Below are 23,863 nucleotides of genomic sequence, written 5' to 3'. Positions count from 1 at the left end.
ATTTTTTGCATGATTAAAAATTTGCAAAGTTCTATGGCTCCAAAGAGCCTACCTGTAATAAACAGCTTACGCCTTCCAAACCACAAAACAGGCCTGAATTGCTTGAGCATTAGAGCTAATTGCCTGCCTACTTCAAAGGAAGAACTAGAAAAGAGAGAGGGGGAAAAAGTCACAGGAACAGAGGCAGTGCGGGCAAATCCACCTCTAGAGGTTATGAGTTGTGGCTTGGAAGAGCCAAGCAAAGTTATGGCCTCAGAACTGCTGTTTGCGATTAAGTTGATGGGGAGAGTCTACGCCACAATCTTTCCCTGCTGCTGACACAGAGTCTTTGTTCACATTCAGATTTCTCAAACTGTTGCCAGGGTCAGGCTGAGGTCAGACACCGCAGTGATGTATAGAAGAACATGTCTGGGAATTTCTCTCACACTTAAAACGCGTACTGGAAAATGAGGAAGACCCTGCAAAAAGTGTCTGACGAGACCCAGATTATACTGTAGTTTTGTCTTTTAGTACCTTCATAATTTTTGTTTTCTTCTCCTGACGCACTATGTTTTATTAATGTGAGTCGCGATAGCCCTTACAATTTTATGTCCCCTCAAGATAAGGACACTCAGTAGCACTCTGACACTTCATTTTCCAGCCCTGGGGGAAAAGGCCAGTAAATCTACTCAAAGGACTCTTGCATCCCGTATGCAGGATGAGTTGAAAAGTAATTGCCATGGGCTGTCATAGGTAGAAGGCTTGACACTGGATGTCACGTCACATGTGTGGACTTGGCAGGGAAACAGCCCAATCCAGTCGTGACCTCAGCCTTCCAGCCCCCCAGACCAAGCCGGCCACCGTCCCCACCCAGGCTGGCTCCTGCCGGGACTAGGGAGCCTGTGTTTGATCAGTAATTATCACTGACGGGGTGAAGGCAGGCTAGAGCCATAAGAAGTGTTGATTCTCTCCTCTTAAAGTAAAAATTTCACAGGTATTTGCCTGAAAGGGAAGCTTCCCCCAAAGCCCTCAGATGACTGACCCCCTCCACCACGGACCTCTGGCTCTGCCTTTGTGCAGTGGCAAAGTGCAAATATGGAATAAATGGATTTGTATGGTGCCTTTGAAGACTCACAGTTGAAACAAACTCTTATTTCAAATAATGTTCTTGTTTCCCCCATCGAGCCCAGAACTGCCCCCTTCCGTTTTTTTCCTGCTCACACAGTTGCAGAGCGGGGCTGGCAAGCGAGGCACTAAATAGCAATTTTTTTTTTTTTTTTTTTTTTTTTTTTGTGCTCAGCTGCTACATATGACAGCGGATATTTCATTCTGCTGTCAGAATGTTATTAATAAAACATGGGGTGTGGAGAGGGCCACGATTTCCCCCTTTCAATCACTATAGCATTTGCAATGAAAATTTTATGCAGTGTGTAATTTTCAGTTAATGCTTGACACTTAAAATGTCCGTAGCAGCGTTTTGTATGGTTATTGAAGGGTTAATTGTATCATGTTCTCTGCATAAAAGCTCTGCTTATCAAAAGCAAATAGAAGAGTGTATGCAAATGTGTGTCGATGACCTTTTGCCTTTCCAGGGTTAATTTATATGGTCATTAAAGATTTTATGAAATTGAGCAGCCTGGTGCTTCAAATCCCATTTTACCTTTTCTCCTAATTTATGTAATTCCTACCTGAACAGGGGAATATGATTTTTATTTTTTGTGCTGCAATGAAAACAGCATGCCATGCTGTGGGGAGTTGAGAGTCTGGTTATCTGGCATTACTCAGATTGCTAAAAATTCATTAAAATGTGACATCAGCACAGTGAGAGACAAATGATCGCAGGATGAAAGAGAACAGTGGGCCTTTCACGGATTAGTGCTACACAGACCCAGCATAGAGGCTAACTGCATAAACAGATTAATCCACCAGCAGCGGCATGGCTAAGATTTACGGAATAATTAAATAGGGTTGAGTTACTATGAGGATTTCCATGTAATCTAGCTGGTGTGAACCCGTGAATGAGGTGTGGGGTGATGGGGTTGTCCTAGAAGAAGTATACCTTCTTATGTTGTCCTGTGCCCTGTATGGCTCCCCCTGCAGAACACACACACACACACACACACACGTGCACGCACGCACACCCCAATGTAACTGAAGTTTTGAGATCCTACTCAGACAAATACCAAAAAAATGCCCCTGGGGTCTGGGGACCAAAGGCAGGAGTAGCACCTGTCTTGTATTTAACCCGTCAAGTTCACGTTATTTCACCAAGAATTTTTTTCAAGAGTTTGGTTTGCTCTGTCATCTGTCCAAGTCCATGGAAAAGTAGGTCCATGTAGCTTAGAAGTTTCTACTAGTAAAATGACAGAAGTGCCTTATCCCTCTTCTTAAACCTTTTCTAGCTTAACCTGTCCTGAAAATGATTTCTTTTAATTTAGGGCAGGCACATTTTTTTTCAATGGATGTAAAAGAAATTACTGTAGATGACAATTTGCGTTGGTCCCGTCTTCTAATAGAGACCTGCAAATAAATTTATGCTCTTTCTTCAGAGTAGAAAGTCTGCAGATGATTCATAAACAGCACGGTTTTTAAATGGTCACATTTATTTTAGTGGGCATCCTTATGGAGTTTTCAAGCCTACTGACTGGTCTCCTTTCCTTAACAGAAGAACAAAGTGAGGAGGCAGAAGGAGCTGCTAAGCCAGCAGCAGTAGCCGAGGAGGAGGAGAAAGACACAAGTGAGAGAGACAATAGTGAAGGCAAAAACTCTAATAAAGATTCTGGTAAGACGCTAGCATCCTTCACCTTTCTTTCCTCCACCCCATGCCTTGCAATCAGCCCTTCCGTCACCCCCACCAAAGCTTATTAAAAGCTTTTATTCATGTTAAACTGCCTGAACATTCCCACTACTATTCATTGCATGTGCATTTTGCATGTGATTTCTATCAGTAGCCTCCCATTGACCTATTTTTAATCATAACCATCTGACAGAATAGATGTGGATAAGTTGAAGAATATTACAGGACGACCAGCAAGATTATTTTTTAATCAAATCAGTTTGTGTGCTTGTAATTTTTTAAGCGCCTTTCATTAATCTTAGCGATACTTGTGAGTCCTCTGATGGCATATTAATTTTTCATAAGCACAGGATTAGATATCACTTGAATTTTCTCATTCAGTCACATGCACCCCCCCCAAACCACGTAACCCTAAAAATAAATGTTATTTTTCCTTGCCTTTTTACAACTTACACTCAGGAATTTGCTCTTTTTAAGGGCATCTATTTGAGGCATTTCAAACAAAATCCAGTGGAAAAGTTTACAGATGATTCAGCCTAAGAAAGAGGAAATATCATTGAAAAGGGATTAGGTGCTGGGTAATTTTGATCTTCTAGAATAGACAAATCCCAGTAATGAAAGCTACTGTCTTTGAAAACAAACCTTCGTGTCATGACATTTACTTGTGCACAAACAAACCCTAGGCCAGCATCTGGTGTGGATACCTAAGGCTTTTTCTGTGTTTGATTTGGCAAATATATGACTTCATCCATGCTTTGTATGTATGAGATGGAAATCTATGGTTGCAATGAATATTACATTGGCTACTTTTGCTGCACGCTATACCTAGTTTTATTATGTTGGACTCATTGAAGCAGAAGAAGTGCTGAAACGGGTTCAAGCCTATTAGTTTCAGGTGCTCATCTATCTTTTCCTTGAATTCCAGTGACAGCTGCATAGAAAGAAGCTTGTTTTCACTATGAAGACATTGGGTTGTGCAAAAGTATCATTTTTACATGCAAGTTTGTTTAAACCTGAATTATCCCATATTTGTCATTCGGTCTTTCCATATGTAGTGTTGCATTCCCTTCAAAAATTATTTGAAGGGCCTCTCTGCTCCCTGGCCCACATCACTCAATGCTACGTTTCTCTCGGGAGTCCAGTGAGAAGGTGCCACTGAAATTTACGTCTAGGATATAGTGGCTAACATACGATCCTCATTGGGTTTAAACAAAGAGGACCTAAGGTTGGTATGGAACCTAAAGCAATGTAAAAAAGACACCATGGCTGTACATTAGTAAACTGGCTCCTGAGGTTACTACAAGGGACTTAAAATACCTAGTGAGCAGTTAAGGTCAAGGGTAGTGCCATCTAAACCTCATCTGAAAATAATTGGGAATCGCAAGGTGATCGGTTTATTCATTCTCTTGGATGGACCTCATCAAGCCTAGCTGCTTGACTACTTCATGGAGGGCAGGCTTCCGTCTGCATTCATTGGTGTCCTTCTCACAGTCGTACCAAAAGACATTGCAAAGCACGTCCCTCTCATTCTTTAAAGGAACATGTAAAACACCCAGGTAGCACATTAATGTTAATTAAATAAATGCTTACGTAATATTTTAGGCATATGACCTTACGCTTGGTTTTAAATATCTCATGTCTTCCAAAGAATGCATTCTGGGAATCTCTTGAAAATGGATCCAATCTTACCATTGAGGAAGAAGTCTTATTTGGAACATAGCACAATGCAAGGACTATATCTCCACAAGCACGGTTTACCACTCTGTATAAATAATGGGCTCCATCACTCCCTAATGGCCTGATGAGTTATGTGCTTTCTTGGGTGCCTAATTGTACCATCTAGGCAGGACTTGAGCTTCTGAGATAATACAGAGCATTGTGTAATGTTAGTTGGTGAAAACAATTCTTTATTAATGCAGAAATGTCTCCCCAGGTGTGTCTATAGAAATGAAAATGGAATTTATGCACCAACTCAAAGCAGTTACTAAGATGCAAATATTTAGCCTTGAAACCTCCTAGACTTCAAAATGACTCTTGTTACTGACAACTACCACGAACTTTTTTTTTTCTTTTTAAGATTTTATTTATTTATTTGTAGGAAAGAGAGAGAGAGAGAGAGAGAGAGCATGCGCACAGGCAGGCAGAGGTAGAGGAAGAAGCAGGCTTCCAGCTGAGCAAGGAGCCTGATGTGGGACTTCATCCCAGGACCTGGCATCATGACCTGAGCTGAAGGCACATGCTTAACCAACTGAGCCACCCAGGCATCCCTACCATGAACTTTTAACAAAGTTTTCCACTTTCTAAATTGAATCCGATTCGGTGAAATAATTATTATGTGGATTTTTTTCCTTGTAAATATTTCTAATGATTGAATAACCACTTATATCTATGCTGTTCATTCTTATGTCAGTTATAAATGTCAAAAAATACTAGCAAACTCCTATGTTAACCACCTTTCTAAAGTTTTGGATGGCAAAACAGTGTGACCCCACTTCAACATAGAATTTTTTTAGACAGAAAGGAATTAACACACGTTAGGAAGACTATGTGTAAGCTGTTGTGCTGGGTTGCTGACATTAATCTCTAGGACTGCAGCTTTCAAAATGAGACTTGGCAATATGCAAGTTATATTTGTTGAATATTCATTCATAATGGAAAAGCCTCCTAATGCCTCATTTATATTGTCATTTAAATCTAGTGCCACTTTAGATTAATTATAATCCAAATTATAGCTCTGTGCAGTACAAGAATTAATATAGAGCTTATCTAGATTAATACATTTGCATTGAAAATGTAATATGTCCCTGCCATGGCTAAGGGGACCACTTTTTAATAAGGGAGTAAACACGAGCAAAGATGGAAATTAACCTTCATTATTGCAATTAAAATTATTCTTTCATTCTAGTCTCATTAGAAAGAATACTGTACCAGTAATTATAATTTAGAATTATTTGTAGTTGAATAACATCCCCTGTTATATTCAAGTTTTATAGTATTCAAACTTTATCAAATACATTGATGGATAGATAATAACTCAGTTTTTTTGTTTCATTTTTTTTTTCCCCCAGATTTGCTTTGAGTACATATGTGTTATTGGATTTTCCTCACTTATTATGAGTATAAACCACCTTACCACCTTCGGTATTTTAGGGATTGGAAAGTATTAAGTAGCAGCATCTGAACTGAAATGAATTATGTCATTTTTATATTAGCAGTCTCATGCAAGCTAAATAATCCCATAACTGACAGATAATCATTGGCTCATCTATTTGGCAGTGCTTATTTGTAATTAGATTTCATTTTTTAGTTAAAATGCATTAAAATGGCAACAATTTTTGAGAACATCGGAGGTCTTAATAGCACAAAATGAATTGTGATCTTATTTCAAAATTTTGTCTAGGGTAACAAACAGGGTTTACTCCAAATAAAGTTGCAGTCATAAACTACGAGTAACCAGAAAACTTAATCAAAACCTTCCAAAATTGATAGGCCCTTATTTAATGTATTTCTGGGATAAGACAGTTCAGGAAAAGATCCAGAATTGATGCCCTATAATTTATTGGGTAGGCCATAATCCTTGAGATAGCACCCTGTTGAGTATTAGAAAGGCATGGGTGCATAAAATGTAACTTCCATCATCTTTCCAAAAAGTTCTGATGACCTACCTTATCTTTAAGAGTCTGTTTTTGTTATGTTATTGCATCTCAGGTTTCTCTGCTTCTTCTTATCAATGGCATCTGTTTCTTGGTGCCTAACTACAATTGAGTGGTTTGGGGGGTGGTGGGAACGGAGGATCTAGCACTTGTTTATAACTTCTTTTTAATTCAAAGTAAGGTGGTCTTTAGAAAGCCCCTAGCTTGCATTAAGATCACGATTTAATTAATGAAGTTAATAGCCAAAATATATTGAAGTTGACACACATATTGGGTAGAATACTACAGCCAACAGTTACGGCAGTGGCTATGAAATAATGATCCTAAACTTGAACTCTTTACTTCACTGATACAATGTGGAAGGTCACTAAATTAAAAAAGAAGTGTATTGTTGATGAACATTAATAAGGGTAAAAATAAGAATATGGGTTAATTAGACCAAATATTTACACTAATCTGTAGCATAGTCTTAATAAAATGTTTCAAACCTCAAAAGCAATGTTTTTTGTTCCTTTACAGTACCATTAGAATACATACGCCTATGAAAATAAGACTATAAATTTAATAGGTTTAGAAGTTTATGGAAAGTTTATTCTATATCTTGATGTTCCTTTGGGCCTACAAGCAACCAGAGTCATGGAAATGATCTTTTAACTTGTGTGTGACAGTTTTTGATGGCATAGGGAATTGGACTGACTTATTATTTGGTCATGTCTAATTCTACCATGTACACAAAAGAATGATAAGGGGATATGACATTGTATTATTCTCTTAAGGGAACATACTCTTACTCATTAATGGAAAACTTTTTAAGAAAAATCAGTTTCACAGGGAAAAGTAACTGATAGACGTTGGCTGCTTTAAATGACAATCATTTTATAGAACTTTTCTGACACCATAGGGAGTAAATTTTATTTGCAGAATACCGAATGGCATATTATCTTCCTAAATGTTTATTTATATATTTATTTATTTAAATCAATTTGTGGGTTTTTTTTTTTTTAAGATTTTATTTATTTATTTGACAGAGAGATAGGGAGGGAGCAGAAGTAGGCAGAGCAGCAGGCAGAGGGAGAGGGAGAAGCAGGCTCTCCACTGAGCAGGGAGCCCGATGTGGGGCTTGATCCCAGGACCCTGGGATCATGACCTGAGCTGAAGGCAGCTGCTTAACCAACTGAGCCACCCAGGTGTCCCCTAAATGTTTATTTTTAACATGTTTAAGACAATAGCAACCAAAGGATGTTTTGTTTTGAGAAGAAAAAACACAGTTTTTGACACCAGAATTAAGTATGAGATACACATTCCTGTTTTGACCTATCTTGGATATCAAATACTTGGATATTGTTTAATCAATGTAATGAAATTCTTCAGTCTGTCTTAAATTTAAGTTCATTCAAATACAAATATGATAGACTATTTCTTCAAATATTTACAAAGAATCTAAATTTCTCCAAGGCATGTGTATATATAGGACAAGTGTACTAATTCAAATAAAATCTAGTGTTTGTAACTCCAAAAACCAATAGCAGCATAATTTGTTGAAAGCATAGCACTAATTCTGTACCTACCACAGACCTCAAGGGGATAAAGTTATTGTCGTTGTGTCATTAAAATCCTATTTTAGTTTTGGTATCCTCAGAGCCACTCTTACTTTTAAACTTCTTTCTGAATTTAAAATTCCTAAAATTATTTATATGGTAGAAAACAGGCATCTCTCTTTAGGACAGAAAAAGAACATTACTTTTTGGTTCATTTTTACTTTGTTTCCATAACATCCTTGACCTTATTTTTAAATTAAAACTGGGTTATTTTGCAATAAGGTACAATTTGTTCATTTATACGAACCGTATGTGGATTGAAAAAAAAATCAAGATAAATCTTCATGCACAGCATACAATCAGATTATGCCTAGACTCTATATTTACGCGGGGTCTGATAGCAATCAATGGTTTAGCTTCATTGCATTTCAAGATGTATTTGCACCCAGTTGTCCAGTGATAGTGTCCTCACCCTGGAAATAATTTAGTTGCAAATTGACTGGAAGATGGTGAAAATTGAAAGTTAAAATTAGAAATACTCATAATAAACAGCAGAAAAAAGGTCAGATGATGCTGCGCTATGATGAGATTGGAATGGATGGTAAATGAGGTTTTGTGTTTGTCGTGAGATGTATGTGACATGCCTACCCAATGTCGCTGTAATATCCAGCCTCACAGAGGAGATTATCGGGAAAATTGGTGCTGGAAAGAATTTTCTGTTAGATTAGGAAATTAGAATTGCACTCTTTTCTTTGACGCATGTGATGCTTCTGCACGTGACATTGCTCATCTAGGCAAAATTCTAAACCGTCTTTAACACTGAATATTCGGATTAACCTCATAAAACAGTTGTTTTCTTGAGATTTGAAGCATAATGTTATGTGTATAGCCAGCTGCTGAAATATCTAAAATAAAGTGCAAATCACAAAAAGCAGCGACAGATACGGAATGTATAGTAAAATTTTTAAATCCTATATTCACCACATAAAAATATGATTTTCATTTCTAGATAGTAACTAGTTAGTTCTTCTTGGTATTTTGAAATGTGCTCAGCATCCAAGAATTTCAGTAAAGAGATAAGTAATTAAAACATTAGTAAAAGTAACTCTTTTCTAAGTTAGCTTTTCTGAATGGGAGTAGATTAGCTTTAATATGATAAAGGCATTCTGAGACACCAGAGAGCATGTGTTATGGATGAATCTTTGAAGGTCACCTAGGGTTATCTAAACATGAGACAGGAGTACATTTTAAAATATATTTATAAAGCCCACTTAGTAGATAAAAAGAAGTATGCTTTTTGCCTTTTGAGATTCACATCATTTGAAAGTGTTTGTCCAGTCATTTTTATGATTCAGTGGATTTGGAGTCCGAGCTATTCAAAAAAAACATACAGTTTTCCGGCATTTGATGTTGTGAGTCTTTTAAAATTGAGGTGTTCTATTCTTTTTTGGGAATCAGGAATAATCACACCAGAAAAGGAGCTAAAAGTCAGTGTGGGAGGGGGGACCCAGCCACTCCTGCTGGCGAAAGAAGAGGATGTTGCAACCAAAAGATCAAAACCTGCAGAGGACAATAAATTCTGTCACGAACAGGTAAAAATGTTTTTTCTCTTTGCTGTGTAAACTTGTTTTATTATTATTATTGTTATTGTTATTGTTGTTATTTATTATTATCACTCCTGATAGTTTTAGAGACCCAAACGAGTTCATGCTGTTTGAAACGTATGTAGACATTGTGATCAGTGATGTTAACTCTTGGTGTTACTTCTGTGTTCTGAAGTCCTCCGAGGCCATCCACTAACAGTGACCATGTTTATTCCATATTCTCCAGTTCTTTCAGTGTCCTTATTGTAACTACAATAGTAGGGACCAAAGTCGTATCCAGATGCACGTCCTGTCCCAGCACTCGGTGCAGCCCGTCATCTGCTGTCCCCTCTGCCAGGACGTCCTCAGCAACAAAATGCACCTCCAGCTGCATCTGACACATTTGCACAGCGTGTCTCCGGATTGTGTGGAGAAGTTACTGATGACAGTAAGGAGCCCAAATGTTGCCTCGGGTGTGATGGGATCCCTCTAAAAGTAGCAACACGACATCTGTAATTACTGGTTGAGAAATGTATTTTTTCTGCCTACTTAAAGCTCTCTTATAGACTGTGCTCTAGAAATCACAACCAAGGCCCATTTATATGTCATCTCTTTTGCTTACGGAGAAAGAAAATACGATACAAGGCAGAGCTCATTCAGTAGCGTGTTTTACTGTCTTACATCTATATCTGTAATGTTATTTAAATGATTCATGTGGGCAAGTTGAGTTTGAAACTTTCCCGATTATCATTATATAAAAGAAATAGGCCGACAAAAACCTTTAAATCATATTTTTTAAAAAAGAAAGGAAAACAGCATTGCAACAGCATTGATCTGATATTTGAAAGGATAACCTTGGCCGGGAAGATCCATAAAAGGCCCCCGCTTTCTTTTGGAAAAAAGGAAGTGGGATAGGCTACTGGTCAGTGACAGATGTGGTGGAGTCTGATTTCTGGGCTCCCTGTGACATAAACCCCTTTGATTCTCACAGGTGCCTGTGCCTGATGTGATGATGCCCAACAGTTTGCTCCTGCCAGCGGCCGCCTCTGAGAAGTCAGAGCGGGACACACCTGCAGCCATCACAGCTGAGGGATCTGGGAAATATTCAGGTATGCCAGCCTGGGCACAGGATGTGTGGAAAACACGTTTAGGGGGCTCGCGTGTGTGGTGATGTTCCAGGATTAATACTATCAAAGTTTTTTTGCCTTTTTTTTTTTTTTTAAGCATAGAGGGGGAAAAAAACAAACAAAAAAGAACTGTGGTGTTTCCAAGAGCTACATTTTCCAAAGCACATTTAGTATCTGGTTATCTGTAACTGCTCTTAGGAGACCTAAGTGTCGAGGACCAAGAATATTCTGTGTGTTCTAATTCCTGAACGCTGAGGTCATGGCCCTTGGTATGCTGATGGCAACGTACTATAACTACTTTGCACTTGCTTTTTCGCTGATCCTGGAATTCCTGGAGGTCAGGGGTGATTTCTTATTCACCTTTACATTCCCCAGTACCTGGTACAGTGGTTGGCGCATAGTAGTTGCTCGATAAGTATTTCTTCAAAGACTCAATTAGGGGCCTCTGGGTGGCTCAGCCAGTTAAGTGTCTGACTCTTGATCTCAGGTTGTGAGTTCAAGTCTCGTATGGGGCTCCACTCTGGGCATGGAGCCTGCTTAAAAAAAAAAAAAGAAAAAAGGAATGGATTAAGTGGATATCTTTAGAAGTTCCTACTTACTCTATTTATTGGCATTTAAGCAGTAGGGTCTCTTCCTGTAAGTGACATATTTGTGCTTTCTTCTACACAGGCGAAAGTCCGGTGGATGACAAAAGTACAGCAGGTCTTGATGATTCAAAGGCTAGCGTGGAAATAAAGAGCGAGGAGCAGAAACCAGCTAAAGAACCCATGGAAGTATCAGAATGGAATAAAAACAGCAGCAAGGATGTGAAACTGCCCGACGCACTACAGGATCAGCTAAGCGAGCAGCAAAAAAGGCAGCCCCTCTCTGTGTCAGACCGCCATGTTTATAAGTATCGCTGTAACCACTGCAGCCTGGCTTTTAAGACTATGCAGAAGCTTCAGATACATTCCCAGTACCACGCGATTCGGGCCGCAACGATGTGTAACCTCTGCCAGCGTAGTTTCCGTACATTCCAGGCTTTAAAAAAACACTTGGAAGCAGGCCACCCCGAACTGAGTGAAACTGAACTTCAACAGCTGTACGCCTCCTTGCCCGTGAATGGCGAACTCTGGGCGGAGAGTGAAGCTATGGCGCAGGACGACCACGCCCTAGAGCAGGAAATGGAGAGAGAGTATGAGGTGGACCACGAAGGGAAGGCAAGTCCTGTAGGAAGCGATAGTAGCTCTATTCCAGACGACATGGGCTCTGAACCAAAGCGGACCTTACCTTTCAGAAAAGGGCCAAATTTTACGATGGAAAAATTCCTCGACCCATCACGCCCGTATAAATGTACAGTGTGTAAAGAGTCGTTCACCCAAAAGAACATTCTCCTGGTCCATTATAATTCAGTTTCTCATCTGCATAAGTTGAAAAAGGTTCTGCAGGAAGCCTCCAGTCCTGTTCCTCAAGAAACCAACAGCAGCACAGACAACAAACCCTACAAGTGCAGCATCTGCAATGTTGCCTACAGCCAAAGCTCGACCTTGGAAATCCACATGAGGTCCGTGCTCCACCAGACCAAGGCGCGGGCTGCCAAGCTGGAGCCCAGCGGCCACGTGGCCGGTGGGCACAGCCTGGCAGCCAACAGTAGTCCTGGGCAGGGGATGCTAGATTCCATGAGTTTAGCGACAGTCAGCAGCAAGGATACCCACTTAGATGCCAAAGAATTAAATAAAAAGCAAAGTCCGGAATTAATCTCTGCTCAGCCTCCACATCACCCACTGCAGTCACCAGCACAAATCCAGATGCAACTCCAGCACGAGTTACAGCAGCAAGCTGCATTCTTTCAGCCTCAGTTCCTAAACCCAGCCTTTCTGCCTCATTTCCCCGTGACCCCGGAAGCCCTGTTGCAGTTCCAGCAGCCTCAGTTTCTCTTTCCGTTCTACATCCCCGGGACGGAGTTCAGCTTGGGGCCGGATCTGGGCTTGCCGGGCTCGGCCACGTTCGGTATGCCCGGCATGACGGGAATGGCTGGATCCTTGCTTGAAGACCTGAAGCAGCAGATTCAAACCCAGCATCACGTCGGCCAGACTCAACTCCAAATACTACAGCAACAAGCACAACAGTACCAGGCCGCCCAGCCCCCGCTGCAGCCCCAGAAGCAGCCCCAGCAGCAGCCCCAGCAGCAGGCCCAGCAGCAGGCAGCAAGCAAGTTACTGAAACAAGAGCAAACGAACGTGGCTGGTGCCGACTGCCCCATCCTGAAGGACGTGCCATCTTACAAGGAGGCAGAAGAGATTGCAGAAAAGCAAGAAAAGCCAAAGCAAGAATATACAAGTGAAGGTGAAGGACTCAAAGAAGGCAAAGACACGAAGAAGCAAAAATCCTTGGAACCCTGTATCCCGCCACCCCGAATAGCTTCAGGGGCCAGAGGAAACGCAGCCAAGGCTTTACTGGAAAACTTTGGTTTTGAACTGGTCATTCAGTATAATGAAAACAGGCAAAAGGTCCAGAAGAAGGGCAAAAGTGGCGAAGGTGAAAACACTGATAAACTGGAATGTGGAACGTGTGGTAAATTGTTTTCCAATGTTCTTATCCTAAAGAGTCACCAAGAACATGTCCATGGGCAGTTTTTTCCATATGGAGCGCTAGAAAAATTTGCTCGGCAATACAGGGAGGCCTATGACAAGCTCTATCCGATTTCGCCATCTTCACCAGAAACGCCACCTCCACCACCTCCACCTCCCCCTCTGCCTCCGGCTCCTCCACAGCCTTCCTCCTTGGGTCCTGTAAAAATCCCAAGCACGGTGTCTACTCCTCTGCAAGCGCCACCACCCACACCCCCACCGCCACCGCCGCCACCTCCTCCCCCACCTCCTCCCCCACCTCCTCCCCCATCTGCTCCCCCGCAGGTCCAGCTGCCTGTTTCTCTTGACCTTCCACTCTTCCCTTCCATTATGATGCAGCCCGTGCAGCACCCTGCACTTCCTCCCCAGCTCGCCCTGCAGCTGCCCCAGATGGACACTCTCTCTGCGGATCTCACTCAGCTCTGCCAGCAGCAGCTCGGATTGGATCCCAACTTCCTAAGGCACTCTCAGTTCAAACGCCCACGGACAAGAATCACAGACGACCAGCTAAAAATCCTGAGGGCTTATTTTGACATCAATAACTCTCCCAGCGAAGAACAGATCCAAGAAATGGCAGAGAAGTCGGGCCTCTCCCAAAAAGTCATCAAGCACTGGTTTCGAAATACACTTTTCAAGGAACGGCAGAGGAATAAGGACTCGCCGTACAACTTCAGTAACCCTCCCATCACTGTTTTGGAAGACATCAGAATCGACCCACAGCCCTCCTCTTTAGAACATTACAAATCAGATGCGTCCTTCAGCAAAAGGTCGTCCAGAACGAGATTTACTGACTACCAGCTTCGGGTTCTACAAGACTTTTTTGACACAAATGCTTACCCAAAAGATGATGAAATAGAGCAACTCTCCACGGTTCTCAACCTACCCACCCGGGTTATTGTCGTGTGGTTCCAGAACGCTCGCCAGAAAGCACGGAAGAGCTACGAGAATCAAGCGGAGACGAAAGATAATGAAAAAAGAGAACTCACTAATGAGCGGTATATCCGCACGAGCAACATGCAGTACCAGTGTAAAAAGTGCAATGTGGTTTTCCCCCGGATCTTTGACTTGATCACGCATCAGAAAAAGCAGTGTTACAAGGATGAAGACGATGATGCCCAAGATGAAAGCCAAACCGAAGACTCCATGGACGCCACTGACCAAGTAGTGTACAAGCACTGCACGGTGTCTGGTCAGACGGAGGCCGTCAAGAGCGCCACTGCCCCCGCGGCTAGCTCTGGCTCCGGGACCAGCACCCCCCTGATTCCGTCACCCAAACCAGAACTGGAAAAGACCTCTCCCAAACCTGAATATCCCACAGAAAAGCCAAAGCAGAGTGACCCCACTCCCCCCTCCCAAGGCGCCAAACCAGCCCTGCCCTCAGCATCGACTTCCTCGGAACCGCCACAGGCCTCTGTGGCCCCACCGCAGCCCCCTCCACCCAAACAGCCCCAACTCGTCGGAAGACCTCCCTCGGCCTCTCAGACCCCGGTCCCTTCCAGCCCACTGCAGATTTCCATGACTTCTCTCCAGAACAGTCTACCTCCACAGTTACTACAATACCAATGTGATCAGTGTACCGTTGCCTTCCCGACTCTGGAACTCTGGCAGGAGCACCAGCACATGCACTTCCTTGCTGCTCAAAACCAATTCCTTCACTCTCCGTTCTTGGAAAGGCCCATGGATATGCCCTACATGATATTCGACCCCAACAACCCACTGATGACCGGACAGCTGCTGAGCGGGTCTCTCACACAAATGCCGCCTCAGACCGGTTCCTCGCACACCACGACGCCCACGACGGTCGCCACTTCCCTGAAGAGGAAACTGGACGACAAGGAAGACAACGCGTGCAGTGAAAAGGAGGGGGGGAACAGTGGCGAAGACCAGCACCGCGACAAACGTCTGAGAACCACCATCACCCCAGAACAACTGGAGATACTCTATGAGAAATACTTGCTGGATTCCAATCCCACCCGGAAAATGCTCGATCACATCGCACGGGAAGTGGGGCTGAAGAAAAGAGTCGTGCAGGTCTGGTTCCAGAACACACGAGCTCGAGAAAGGAAAGGCCAGTTCCGGGCGGTGGGCCCGGCCCAGTCTCATAAACGGTGTCCTTTTTGCCGAGCCCTGTTCAAGGCCAAGTCGGCCTTGGAAAGCCACATTCGCTCTCGGCACTGGAATGAAGGAAAGCAGGCAGGTTACAGCTTACCGCCGAGCCCTTTGATATCAACAGAAGATGGGGGAGAGAGCCCTCAGAAATACATTTATTTTGATTATCCGTCTTTGCCGTTAACTAAAATTGATCTATCAAGTGAGAATGAATTGGCTTCTACAGTGTCAACACCTGTTAGTAAAACAGCAGAGCTCTCGCCGAAGAATCTCTTAAGCCCTTCTTCTTTTAAAGCAGAATGTGCCGAGGATGTAGAGAATTTAAACGCCCCTCCTGCCGAGGCGGGATACGATCAAAATAAGACGGACTTTGATGAGACTTCGTCAATTAATACGGCCATCAGTGACGCCACCACCGGCGATGAGGGCAATGCTGAGATGGAAAGCACCACGGGAAGTTCTGGAGATGTGAAGCCGGCTTTATCTCCTAAAGAGCCCAAAACTCTCGACACTTTGCCAAAACCCGCAACCACACCCACCACAGAGGTTTGCGATGAAAAATTTCTCTTCTCTCTCACGAGCCCCTCCATACATTTCAATGATAAAGACGGTGACCACGACCAAAGCTTTTATATCACCGACGACCCGGATGACAATGCTGACCGCAGTGAATCATCCAGCATCGCTGACCCGAGTTCACCAAATCCCTTTGGATCCAGCAATCCTTTTAAATCCAAAAGCAATGATCGACCGGGTCACAAGCGGTTCAGAACCCAGATGAGCAACCTTCAGCTCAAGGTTCTCAAGGCTTGCTTCAGTGACTACCGAACTCCAACCATGCAAGAATGTGAGATGCTAGGCAATGAGATCGGTCTGCCCAAACGCGTGGTCCAGGTGTGGTTCCAAAATGCAAGGGCAAAGGAAAAGAAATTTAAAATTAACATAGGGAAGCCTTTCATGATTAATCAAAGTGGAACAGAAGGCACCAAGCCAGAGTGTACCCTCTGTGGGGTGAAGTACTCTGCCCGCTTGTCCATCAGAGATCATATTTTCTCCAAACAGCACATTTCAAAAGTGAGGGAGACTGTTGGGAGCCAGCTTGATCGGGAGAAAGATTACTTGGCTCCGACCACCGTTCGACAGCTGATGGCACAGCAAGAACTTGACCGTATAAAGAAAGCTTCAGATGTGCTGGGCTTAGCGGTAACACAGCCAAGCATGATGGACAGCAGTTCCCTCCATGGCATCAGTCTGCCAGCAGCCTATCCAGGACTCCCCAGCCTCCCTCCGGTTCTACTCCCTGGAATGAACGGTCCATCCTCCTTGCCTGGATTTCCACAAAATTCAAACAGTAAGTCATTTCAAGGCGAGTCAGTCTAATTAATTAATTAATATTAGGCAGCCAATTACATGAAATCAAGAACAGGGTATATGTTTGCATCTCCTTGAATTTCAGTAGGTGACACCTTTACCTTATTGGAAACATATATGTTTTAGTGGCTATAATTAAGAACGAGGAAGTAAGTCAAGATGAACATATGCAGAAAAATAAAGACTAGGCAGGTCATCGCAGTGTCTCAGAAATATATTAATTATTTATATCGTTACATCCTTATGTCTTAAGAGAAGTATTCCTTTTATATAATTATTTTAATACTGATTTCAAATGGCATTTTAGTACAAACATGTGACATAATATTCAATATACATATTAATAAAGCAAAACATTAAATAATACATTTTTTGGATCTTAATTTATGTTCTTTCCAAGGAAAATTTTTTGTTGTTTTGTTTTGGGTTTGGTTTCTTCTCCTTCTCCTTCTCCTTCTCCTGCTTCTGCTTCTGCTTCTTCAGTGTCAGGAAGTTTAAAAGTTAAGGGCCCTCTAGATACAAAAAGGCACCTACATTATATCTAGCAGGTAATAAGCTTATTGTTCAAAGTTTAACTCTTAAAAATATGACTTCTGTGATGATTTACCATTTAGCATTACTATAAGATTTTGATTTTGTAGCACCCATTGTTACTTGCTACGTCAATAAATTTACAACCTTAGAAATATATTGCTATTACTCTATGCCTTTATGCCCCACCACCACCCCATGTCTATAATTAAGTCATAACTAAATTCTAAAGCTGTTTGAGGCAACTCCAGATGATGAATCAAGAGATTCATCAAGAGAAATATATAATTTATGCAGTTTCGATTTCATGAGTAAGACTAGGCATCTGATTATATTGGGTCAAAAAAATGGAATATAGTGTGCTAAGCCAAACATATAATGAATGTTGTATGTTTTGTTGCTTTATATGTTATATAAACATTACTATGCCAAGTAGAGAAAAGGGCTCTCTTATAATTTCTTCCTTAAAGTAAGTTTTATTTTTCAAATTAACAGTTAAAAAAAAAAAAAACAACAAGAAAACACCAGTGATGTTTTTCCTTTTTATAAGGAAATTTTGACATTCTTTAGAATGAACTAATTGCATCTATCTAGAAAGTTTCCAAAACACACAGAGCTTTTCTCATTTTCACAAATGGGACGTCTCGTAAATTTCAAACTTTTCAATGTCACCTTTCTCTTCTAAAACCAAAATTGCTCTGTGATTGTAGGAAGAGACTCCTATTTTAACTTTTAGCTTGGGAGACATGAAAACAATAATATGGAATTGCCCTTTGACCACTGCCAGCTGCTCTGGTTTCCCAGTCCAAGATGGCATTAGAGAGAGGCAGAATAGACCTACACACGTTAAGGAATGTGCCCAAGAACGATTCTTCAGTGGCCTTTCCTTTAACTATCGTTACCAACTACCTTGGCCCTAAGTAAGACCTTGGGCTTCATTATCTGGATATTCTTAGGGCCTGAAAATGTTAAAGCTACAATTGCATGACTCATCTGTACATTTAAATTAAGTCAGACATAATTGTCTTAAGAATAATGCAGTGTTTTTTTTTTTTTTGCATATGACTGTACTAGTCTTCCTGTCCCACTTCACACGTCACTGTGATTACTGACGCATAGAAAAATGTCTTCTGTGGAAAAACTCCTGTGATGAGTTATGTAAAATAGAGATTTTCCACATAAAGTCTGATGTGGAAAAACTCCTATGGACAGTTATATGTAAAATTTAAAATAAAATATTATGTGAAATAGAGTAAAATTTGGTACCTTATGTCCATTAAGGACAGTTTAAGGCTCTGTGCCTTTCATCTACAAGTCTGCTTTGATCGATGCTCACTGTGGAGTCCCTCCTTCAATGGCAGCCAGAGCATCTTGTTTTTCTCTCCACCGGATCACAGGCCTTTGCTTGGACAGTAGGTCCTTCTCTGACTGCCCTCTGGCCCATCACTTTGAAACCAGCACCCAGAGGGCCTGTATGAGAGAAAGTGAGAAGGGAAGAGAGAAATGGTTATGAAATACTTCAATAACCTAACCTTTCTCCTCGTTCAACTCCACATAAATATAATTTATAATCTTCTCCCTCCCTCCCCCGCCCCCAGAAACGTGGGCTCTGTTTGTATGTATCAGAGTTGCAGGAAGATGTCCGAAGCATCTCTTCAGTGAGCAGTTTCTCTACATGCATCAGTTGTTGAGGAACTCGGTGGTTTGAAGCTGTTGCTTTACTCAATTCATAGACCAAAACAGACCAGAGAATGTTACAAAGAGAAAAGGTCTGTGAATGTACCTACTAGAGTTTGCAGTTTCTCTTGAATGCATTCTTTGTTTAAACATTAACACAGCAGGAGTACCAGCACGACCCTCTCTGAGAGTCTGAGTTCCCACACTTCCAGTTCCCATCTTTTTTTAGGCTAATTTACCTGTGGTGGGTAATGCTCAACCTTCTAATTAGCTCATGGAGAGGAGCTATGGTTCTCCACCCTTCTCTCATCATCTTCCCACTGTGTTCTTTCTCCTCAAACAAATATCTCCTCTGCTTCATCGGAGAGGTAGACATACCAGCTAGGTGAAATCAAAAGAAGAAAAATACTTCCTAAGGAGCATATATCTGTGTTTCTCACATGCCCTGGGCTCTTGCCACAGCTTGATATATATATGAATAAACTTTGAGAATAGAACATGTTCGTCTTGGGCCTACTTTAATAGGATTTATTTATAGAAAAGCCTTCATTTTAAAGATAACCCATCCCTTTGAAGGTAAATCTGAGGGGTTTGATTCTAAGGAAATCACAAAAAAGGGACTCCATTGAATATGAGATGTACCGTAAAGTAATGTCTGATTCCAAAGGCTACACGCCAACATTGATTTCAATTGCAGTGCACATGTTCAGTTTTAGTATTTATCAACCCCTAAACTTTCTGATTTAATCACCCACTTTATTCTATTTTGGGTGGAATGGCTGTTCTGCTTCACCAGCTTTAACACTTACCTTGCTTCCAACAACTCTTCAAATTATTTCGTCTTTCAAGATCATAAGAAGGCCCTTTCAAGGGTAATGTGCATCATGTGTGCCTGTTTCCTGAATGATCACCCAGCCCTCCATTTAGTATACTAATGACTAGTTCTCATTTGCTAATAAAATGAATTGTGTTCTGCTTAAAAAATTTCCACATTTGTCTTTTGATGATCATATGCAAAAAGGGCAAGTGGCAATAGCAAATCCCACGCCTTTACACCTGGAAAAAATTCAAAAGCTTTAAATTTACATTTAATCCTTTTTAAAAAGATTTTATTTGAAAGAGAGAGAGAGAACATGAGTAGGGGGAGGGATTGAGGGAGAAGCAGACTGCCCGCTGAGCAGGAAGCCTGATGTAGGACTCAATCCCAGGACCCTGGGTCATGACCTGAACCGAAGGCAGAGGCTAAAGCGACTAAGCCACCCAGTCACTCCAAAATTTACATTTAATCCTTGAGGATGTCGGCTTCCTTTGGCATTTTGCTCAAGATGAATAGAAAACTAAATTGATTTTCTATTTTTAAGTTATTTACTTTATCGTTTTAAGCAGTGTCTGATTTTTATATCTTCCATTAGTGTTTGGAAATACTGTCTAACCCAATTTCCTTAAACGGAACATTGGAACATGCCTTTTGCATTTTTCGCATACTTCGGTGTAATTTACTAGCACATTTGGGGGAAATCTAGATAAGAGCAAGTCTTTCATAATTTTAGCACAATTGTCTTTGGCTCCATGTACATAATAAGTTTTATTTTCACCTCAAAAAATAAATTTTCCCCCTGGGAGACCAAGATCAAGGAAACCTGAGGGAAAATAACTATATCTAAGTTCATTGTGAGACAGGATTTTCTTCCAAAAGCGTAACTTTCGGGAATAGGCGGCTGTTCCAGGAGAATAAAACCAAACAAAATAATGATAATAAGAGATTATTTGTACAGAAAACTTTTCTCTGTCAGTGAAATTTCAGCAAATAGGAGTAGGAGTTAGGGAACAGGAACAAATGTATCTTTAGCAATATAACTTGGTAACAGACATGAAAATTTGACATGCATTTAGTTTGTAGTTACCATCACTTCCTCTGTATCAAAATTACTGTTCAGTGTTTTCTCTTCCATTTCCGGTTTTCATCTTCAGTCGGCTTTTGTCTTTTACCATAGGCCCAATGTCCACTGTTCTTTATCCTTAATTTGCATCTCTTTTCCTAAAATTTTTCTTAATAGGTAATTATCTTTTAAGATTTTATTTATTTATTTGACAGAGAGAGAGCGAGCACAAGCATGGGGAATGGCAGGCAGAGAGAGAGGGAGAAGCAGGTTCCCCACCAAGCACAGAGTCCGACGTGGGGCTCTATTCCAGGTTTCCCGGATTCTGACCTGAACTGAAGGCAGATGCTTAACCAATTGAGGCACCCAGGGGCACTTAATAGCTAATTATTTAATTTGGGTTACTCCTCAAGATGTTGAATTCTTGAAAATCTCTGATAATCTTTGACTGAAGCAGTTGGGAATACTATTACAGTCTTCTAACAATTTTCATGACAATTTATCATCTGTCTTCTAGATAGGAACTTATAGACACCATCTGATGGGAAAGTCTGAGTCAACAACTATTGACCCTTTTTGCTTTCTAACGATCATTGCTGTTTTAAGTCTTTTAGTTCCTTTAAATTTCTCACCTTAGGGGCACCAGGGTGGCTCAGTTGTGAAGTGTCTGACTTCGGCTCAGTTCTTGATCTTAGGGTCCTGGGACTGAGCCCCGCATCAGGCTCCCTGCTCCGTGGGAAGCCTACTTCTCCCTCTCCCACTCTCCATGCTTGTGTTCCTGCTTTTGCTGTCTATGTCTCTGTCAAATAAATAAATTAAATTTAAAAAAAAAAATGCTCACCTTAAATTATCATGTCAGAGAGATAGGTGATCCAGGAATTTTCTTAAATGTAGGGGACAAAAGCACTTAGGTGGAGGGGAGTGAAATTATTGAGTATGAAGTCTGGTTGAACTAGACCTAGAACTAGGGTTGGCTTTAGAATAGGCAAAAGAAGCTGAGTAGTATCATAGTATCATTCTAACAATGCCAGAAATGTTCTTCTGTCCTTAGTAAAGCTCCTTCTACCTGAATCACTCATGCCTAAAATTCTGTAATTAGATATTCATGCCTTTGACTTAATGAATTACCCTCTATTAAATGGAAAATAGCATAGAATATCATGAAATCAGAATACGATAGCAAGAAGTAACCCCACATTATATAATCTTAGGATATATTAAGCCTTTTCAGAAATAGCTGTGTTCAGGGACACCAGCGTGGTTCAGTCACTTGAGTTCCAAACTCTTGATTTGGCTCAGGCCCTGATCACAGGGTCCTGGCATCCAGCCTCCCTCCCCTGTTTTGGGCTTCACACTCAAGCAGAGTCTGCTTGGATTCTCTTTTTCCCTCTCCTTTCCTCCCTCGCCCAGGCCAGTGCGTGTACCCTTGCACAAATGCTCTCACACCTCAAATAAATAAATCTTTAAAAAAAATACGTGTATTTAAGTCATTGATTCTTTCTCGCAAATACAACTTCATAGAGAGGCAAGTGGAAAGAAGATAGGCCTAGGAGTGCCTGAATGACGGCAAGGGAGTTGAAGGATTGGGACCCCAAAAGCAAATCCATTACTTCACAGTTTTCTTAGGGCTAGTTTATTTCCCATGAATCCAAGAAGTCTATCATACTGAACTGGATTAAAGATTCAGGAATTTATTCATTCATTCCTACCATCCCCCTGCAGATCTTAAGCCATTTTCATTTCAGTGTGTTTCCAATGTGTCAACCGTTCTTCTATAAAACATGGATACTTGCTATCAGTTTCTACTGGAAATACAATGTTATTTTCAAGGTTGTTTTTTGTTTTTTGGGTTTTTTTTGCATTTTGAATATTTGTATTTTTTAGCCTTTGAAATTTACTCAATTAGACAGGACCCTTGAGTGGCAGGTATAAAATTTAGTTTCCCCAAACCTCATCTCCCACTGAGTCATAGATTTCTCTCTGTCAAGTCACCCAACAGCTCTCAGACTCAATTTTCTTGCTTCAAAAAATGGAATTTTTAGCATCTGTCCCCACTTACCATTGAGGATATCAGAGAGCTATTCTCTAACGTGGTAGGAATTCCTTAGAGATTATCACTAATACAACTACAGAAATTATTCCAAAGCAAGTCAGAGAAGAGTTGGGTGTGGTGAGGTTACAAAGAAGAGCAGCCAGTAATAAGCTAGGCTAATTGACAATAATATGATAATGATTAGGGTCAAGTTGAGAGTGATGTTGAGGATTTCAGAGTATCTTGAATGCTAAGCCCAAGAAAAGCTTTCTCAGCTGGCTGAAGACTAATTAAAGTTTTTTCTCTGGCTAAAGAATTAGAAGCATGCCTTTTCTGTAGCACTTGTTTTTCTTTCCTTTTTTAACACTCAAATGTCGCATTTAGCATAGAGGTAAGACTTTGAACAATATTAAAAAGGCTCTTGTCTTAAATCTATGATCATTTTCTCCACAGTGATGCACTAATAATTTAAGCTTGATCCACCTTCTGGTGAATTCTTCCATCAGCCTGCGAGGCCTCCCTCACAGTCCTTGCCCTGATCGAATGGTAGTGAGCTGTACCTCCTTCAAGAATGAACCACCACCCATAAGGCCCAGAGCCTGTTCCTTTTATTTGCCTCTAAAAAACATACTGAGGAAAGGCACAGGATTTTACAATTCCCTTTTCCGTCCTGACCTGTGGTTTTGTTTCTCACCCAACTATCCAGCTCATAAAAATGGCTCTGTAATAGGTTATTACTAGCCACTCCGTTCGACTGAGGCCTGGAGATCCAGCAAAGATCTCTTGCAGCACCACAGGAGTCCTCCTCCCGCGGACCTGTGTCTGCCTCCTGAGCATTTAGTTCGCCTTATCTAATGGGGTTAGAATCCTTTTGGCATACTACAAGTAAACCTGGAAGAAGCATGTTTGGGGTGATAAAGTTGGGTGTGAATATATTCCATTCTTCTCAAGTACTCTGTTAGCCACATTGTCAGGGT

At 41.3% G+C, this 23,863-nt stretch overlaps 1 protein-coding gene across 3 annotated transcripts in view; it reads left to right on the top strand.

The window, feature by feature from the left end:
- ZFHX4 (zinc finger homeobox 4) overlaps positions 1–23,863 on the top strand; it is a 179,798-nt gene that overhangs the window by 151,419 nt on the left and 4,516 nt on the right. For all 3 annotated transcript variants that reach the window (XM_032869162.1, XM_032869160.1, XM_032869161.1), the window contains exons 6-10: positions 2,645–2,761; positions 9,426–9,559; positions 9,798–9,998; positions 10,542–10,659; positions 11,347–16,746. In XM_032869162.1, the coding sequence (XP_032725053.1) occupies positions 2,645–2,761; positions 9,426–9,559; positions 9,798–9,998; positions 10,542–10,659; positions 11,347–16,746 (5,970 nt within the window). The remainder of the gene's footprint in view (positions 1–2,644; positions 2,762–9,425; positions 9,560–9,797; positions 9,999–10,541; positions 10,660–11,346; positions 16,747–23,863) is intronic.

The sequence above is a fragment of the Lontra canadensis genome, unplaced genomic scaffold (assembly GCF_010015895.1).
Source record: "Lontra canadensis isolate GAN:19392208 unplaced genomic scaffold, GSC_riverotter_1.0 scaffold37, whole genome shotgun sequence".
Lineage (NCBI taxonomy): Eukaryota > Metazoa > Chordata > Mammalia > Carnivora > Mustelidae > Lontra > Lontra canadensis.
Note: the sequence above shows the minus strand (reverse complement) of the source record. Positions and strands in the feature narration are given on the sequence as shown.